This window comes from Myotis lucifugus, unplaced genomic scaffold, assembly GCF_000147115.1.
Source record: "Myotis lucifugus unplaced genomic scaffold, Myoluc2.0 scaffold_309, whole genome shotgun sequence".
Lineage (NCBI taxonomy): Eukaryota > Metazoa > Chordata > Mammalia > Chiroptera > Vespertilionidae > Myotis > Myotis lucifugus.
Genome location: NW_005871357.1, coordinates 932,896 through 938,614, shown reverse-complemented (window position 1 = coordinate 938,614; position 5,719 = coordinate 932,896). Strand labels below are relative to the sequence as shown.

Genomic DNA, 5,719 nt, shown 5'->3' with positions numbered 1-5,719 from the left:
TAGAAGAGAGACATTAGCGAGTCTGGTTTTTATGCTGATAAATTCTAGAAAGTTCTGAATCAATCCAATTATGTATTAAAACAAATGCCTTCAGTACACCCGAACACTGTTGAGGGAGTCAGTGATACTTTATAAATTAATACCGGTTTTCTCTGTCCTGGAAGTTTTTGTATATGGGATACTTTTTTAAAGGGGGGTAATTGTTAACTTGCATAAGTGCAGTTGGAAGGTTAGAGGGGTTGAGGGTTTGGAAATCTCTCTAAAAGGCGGAGCTTCACACACATTTAGCTCCACTCGCTCCTTCCTGAGATGAAGCTGCACTCGCCGAGGAGTCAGGATAAGGACCTGCTGGGGTTCCCGCCAGGGTCCCTCCATTCCCGGGCTTTTCCCAGCACCGGCTTGTTAGCTGTGGAGCGAAGAGAAAAGTGTGTGTGAAGCTCTGGTTTTTAGAGAGATTTCCAAACCCTCAACCCCTCTAACCTTCCAACTGCACTTATGCAAGTTAACAATTACCCCCTTTAAAAAAGTATCCCATATACAAAAACTTCAAGGACAGAGAAAACCGGTATTAATTTATAAAGTATCACTGACTCCCTCAAACAGTGTTCGGGTGTACTGAAGGCATTTGTTTTGATACAATAATTGGATTGATTCAGAACTTTCTAGAATTTATCAGCATAAAAACCAGACTCGCCAATGTCTCTCTTCTACGATAGCGAAGTGATTGGCTATGCTCATCTTCAGTTCAAAAGGCAAAGTCCCTAAACAGCAGCCCTTGAAAAACCTGCCAGTGAAAGCGCAGAAGCGTGGCACCCCCTGCGAGGTGAGCATGACCTTCCCCACGTGGGAGTGTCGTGGCCACTGGCCATGCCCTACAGCACCGGCTGCCATCTCAGCCTCGCCTGTGCATCTGCTTCCCTCTTACCCACTGGGACTAGTCCTTCGGAGCTGGGTCTCCACCCAGAGGAAGACAGAGCCGGCCCTGCCTGCCTCCCTCGGAGAGATGCACCCTGGGTATGCCAGTGCGGGCCGTCTCGTGGCCGCCACCCACACTTCTGTTTGGAGTTAGCGTGGATGTAGAGAACAAAGCTATTTTTAGAAATTCTAATACTGGAATCTGTTTCATTCCATCAGTCAGCCAATGTCAAAACCCCTTTCCAAAAAAAAAAAGTCTGGAAGCTAGAGCTTATACAACTGCTTAAAAAATATTCTTTCCCCTCGAGTCTTTTCAACTAAGGACACAGCATTAGGTTTCAGGGCATACAATTCTGTGTACAAACTTCCAAGATGGCCATGTAGACACTGGTGCCTCAAACGCCCAGTGTTTTCTCGTCTTCGTCCTGCAGATTGCCCGCCTGGGGTCTGGAGGCTCGAGGCCAGTTTATGGGCATTTTCGCTGATTCTTTTAGCTTCTGCTGAGTCAGTCTTGCTAATACTCCACAGAATTGTTTAGCTTTCTCTCCAGTCCACCTCTTTAGCTGGCACCACAAAATCTCAGTTATTACCATGGAGGGAAGTGAAGTTTTTATGGTCCATATAAACTTGTCTGAGTACCACTGGCAAGGTCTTGTCTTTGCCCATGTTACTTCTGCTTTTGGCCAAAATGATTACATCTCCAGGGACAAGTCAAATGTCTTTTTTTCTGGCATGCTTCGCGCTTTAATATTTGGCCCAGTGGTTTTTTGGCTTACCCATATCTTCTGAGAAACTAATTGTCAACACATAGTTTAGATGACTTTTAAGCTGATAACTTATAACAGCTGTTGTATCAAGTTACATAGGGGCTCATTCAAAACTTAGATATACTTTTTTTTGCATGAGCTAAAAAATTAATGTATTTAAAAATGTATCAATACTAAAAATGACTCACCAGATCCAGAGAGAGATCACACCCAGAGTTAGAAGTCCAAGTGCTCCCGATGCCCGGAATAACTCCATCACATGGATGTTAATAAGCAGACCGCCTTTTTAGATGGTATGTTCTTTATCGATTCATTTGGTTATAAATTCAAGAGTATCATGTGCTAAAATGTTTATACTCATGAAAATGTTGAGATTAAAATGTAATAGCAACTGTTATCCTTGTGAACATTTCTTTTGTAGGTTTAGATTTTTATCACAAGCCCAGTCTGACATCTGCTTAGAGAAAAAGAAAAAGGGTGGGGGGTGAATGGTTCATAATATCAAGTTCTACTTAGAACGGAAGATGGTAATAGGCCCCACTCAGCAGTTTATAATACAATTCTCATTTTATTTTAAACATATTTTGCATGATATAAAAATATTGATCACAGTGAGCTTTACCAATTGTTATTGCTATAAACATGAATGCAGAAACAATATTTTTAGTGGAAATAAATTATATAGTCATTTTTTTTTAAATCACAACAGAAAAACCTCGGCTGTTCGGTCCTTGGCAGAAAACCAGTGTTTATAAGAGGTCTTTGCAGATGAGCTGGGGCCCGTTTCCGTGACGTTATCCACGTGGCTCGGGAAACACCCACCGACCGCTGTCTCTGTCGCCGTGGCCCCACACACGTCTCTCTGTCCACAGACAGTTTTAAAGGGGCAGCACAGTCTGCCCTGGCAGAAACGGGACGCCGGGAAACAGTCCCATCTCAGTTCACTGTGGTCTCTTCCAGTACGCGGGCACACAGCGACACACCTCCTCACTGAACGCGAGGCCCGGCTCGCAGTGCTTCAGCCGGTTTGTACACGGCCGTCTGTAACAACTAGGAAAACAGAGACACACACTCTCGTTAAAGGCCAAGGCGAGGAAAAGGGATCCCTCTTTTTTACAGCTGCACAGCATTGCATGGATGGGCCTGGGAAATGTTATGCTAAGTGAAATAAGCCAAACTGAGAAAGACAAATATCACATGATCTCACTTAGTTGTGGAATCAAATGAACAAAATGAATGGACCAACAAAATAAGACCCGAACCATGGAAGCATGGAACAGACTGACAAACCTTGATGTGGGGTTGTGGGGAGAAGAGATTAACCAAAGAATTTATATACTTTCTAGAGGTCCGGTGCACGAAATTCGTGCACTTGGTGAGGGGGGGGATCCCTCAGCGTGGCCTGTGCCCTCTCACAGTCCGGGAACCCTTGGGGGATATCCCATTGACAGCTTAGGCCGGGCCTAAGCTGTCAGTGGGACATCCTTAGCGCTGCCGCAGAGGCAGGAGAGGCTCCCACCACCACCACTGCACTCACCAGCCATGAGCCCGGCTTCTGGCTGAGCAGCGCCCCCTCCCCGCCCCCCCGTCGGAGTGCACTGACCACCAGGGGCAGCTCCTGCATTGCTCATCTGTCCCCTGGTGGTCAGTGAACATCATAGCGACCGGTCCTTCTGCTGTTGGTTGATTTGCATATTCACCTTTTTATTATATAGCGATATGCATAGCCCATGCGACCACTGGCCAATTGGCGTAGTGAAGACCTGGGGGATAGGTAGGGGCTAGGAGGAGGGGGGGCAAAGGAGGGGGACAGAAGATATCTGTAATACTATCAACAATAAGAAATATATTAAATAAATAAATACATAAAAGACCAAGGGGAAGAATTCGGTATGCTATAAACACACTTTTGTGTTAGTCTAAATTTTAAACTAGAATGAAGTTACTCATTTGTCATAACATTAGGTTTACAGGTTTGTAAATTGTTAGTTTGTGCTTACAATCACACAGTTTGAGGGGAATGGACCCCCACCCTCCAGAGTGTCTGGGTTGCTGATATCACAAATGGAAGAGTGAGACACTGCCAGCATCGGTGTTTTTAAGTGCTCTCTGCTTCGTATATGAACAGGAAATGTTGGAAGTGATTGTTCCGGGTCTGCTGATTCAGGGTGACCACATAAGCATGAGACTTTCAGGGAACCAGGGCTTCAAAGGGACCCAAGGACCCAAGCCAGCCATCTGCAGGCAGGACTGTGGTCCTCAGGGGCAGCCCCGCCCTCACTCCCAACTGCGGGACCTGCAGCTGCGAGAATGGTGGGGGCTCACCCCCCCCCACTCCCCACCTCAGCTCCATGTGCAAAGGGAGGGACAGTTTCCCTCGGGGGCGCCTCTCTGCCACCCCTGGACTTCCAGTTTCCAGCAGTGGTGAAAAAATTAATGATCAAGCAACTAATCCCATCCAAAGTCCTGTTGCTCTGAGGAATGGGAGAGATCTTTGAAGATGATTTTTTTTTTTTGGCATATGAGTTTGGTTAACATGTGGGAATGGGGATGGGTGTCCAGGGAAGAATGCAAATGGCCTGCCATGGAAATCCACAGTGCACTGCAGAAAAACTGCACATGTGATGCTGATGCTATCATTTCATTTCTTGTGCTTTAGAAAAGGAAGCACATCCAGTTAAAATGTGATTTTTTTAAACTTCTAAATACAAATGCAATTTTGGTCCACTGTTATTCCTTAAGTAAAAAGACAGAATTCTCGACGAGCAATGAAAGTTACTGAATAAGAGATCCTCATCAGTTCCTAACCAGAACTCTGACCAGAACTTTGGCTGGAGATCCTGGCTATAGGTCCTGACTAGGCTGCTGACCAACTGAAGGCTGTCTTCGTGTCATTCCTTCTTCGCCGACTCCGTCCACACCTTTGGGGACCCCTGGACCTGCTGGGATTGGACCCCAGCACAAATGACTTACAACTGAGGTACATGCCATTGACTGGAATCGAGCTCGGGACCCTTCAGTCTGAGGGCTGATGCTCTATCCACTGAGCTAAACAAAAATGCCCCTGAAGCCAGTGAGAAACTCGGCAGATTCAAGCAACAGCGGCCTCCTGATCACCACACGCTCTGCCTGGGAACAGTTGCTGTGTGTGAAGCCTCCCTCCACCAGCCAGAAGAGCCACCACAGCTGTGAACAGCACCCACCAGAGGCCCTGCTATCAAAAGAGGAGCCGCTGCTACCACAACCGCCCAAGGAGCAACCACAGCCCGAAGAGCCACTGCCACCCAGGGAGCAGCCACTGCCTCCCAGGGTTCAGCCACTGAACGACTCAACAACTAGTCATGTCAGTGAGATCAAACATGGGTAGACAAAGAAACCCCCAAAGGAAAGAAAAGGAGAACTCGCCAGAAAAGCAGCTAAGTGAGACAGAGATATGCAACATGACGGAAAAAGAATTCAGAATAAGGTTCCTAGAGTACATGCACCGGATGTTCAAGAAGCAAGAAGAAACAGATGAAAAACTCAACTACTTATGCAAGAAGCTAGAAGAAACAGATGAAAAAATCAACAACTTAAGTAAGTCCCAAGAAGAAATGAAGAGCGACATAGCTTCAATAAAAAACTCCATTGAAAGTATCAACAGTAGACTGGGAGAAGCGGAGGACCGAATTAGTGAATTAGAAGACAAGGAAGCAAAACACACTCAAACTGTACGGCAAATGGAGAAAAAAATTAAAAGACGGAGGAGAGCCTAAGGGAGCTTTGGGACAACATGAAACGAAACAACATACGAATAATAGGGGTGCCAGAACAACAGAAAGATGAACATGGATTAGAAAACCTATTTGAAGAAATAATATCAGAAAACTTCCCTGAGGTGGGGAAGAAATGCTGTCTACAAGAGACCCACCTCATTAGAAGGGACTCACACAGACTGAAAGTGAAGGGATGGAAAAATATCTTTCACGCAATGGAAAGGAAAGAAGCTGGGTAGCAATACTTATATCTGACAAAATACATCTCAAAGTGAAGGCCAT

At 45.7% G+C, this 5,719-nt stretch overlaps 1 protein-coding gene and 1 long non-coding RNA gene across 2 annotated transcripts in view; both read right to left on the bottom strand.

Annotated features, from left to right (window-relative positions):
- The window catches only part of LOC111828246, a 3,638-nt gene extending 3,263 nt beyond the window's left edge, over positions 1–375 (bottom strand). The window contains exon 1 of the long non-coding RNA XR_002832048.1: positions 283–375. This is a non-coding gene — a long non-coding RNA (uncharacterized LOC111828246). The remainder of the gene's footprint in view (positions 1–282) is intronic.
- A 1,967-nt stretch (positions 376–2,342) lies between these two features.
- The window catches only part of VEGFC (vascular endothelial growth factor C), a gene marked incomplete at its 5' end in the record, with an annotated part of 32,756 nt that continues 29,379 nt past the window's right edge, over positions 2,343–5,719 (bottom strand). Inside the window, one exon of the mRNA XM_023763934.1 lies at positions 2,343–2,732. Coding sequence (XP_023619702.1) covers positions 2,624–2,732 — 109 coding nt within the window. The remainder of the gene's footprint in view (positions 2,733–5,719) is intronic.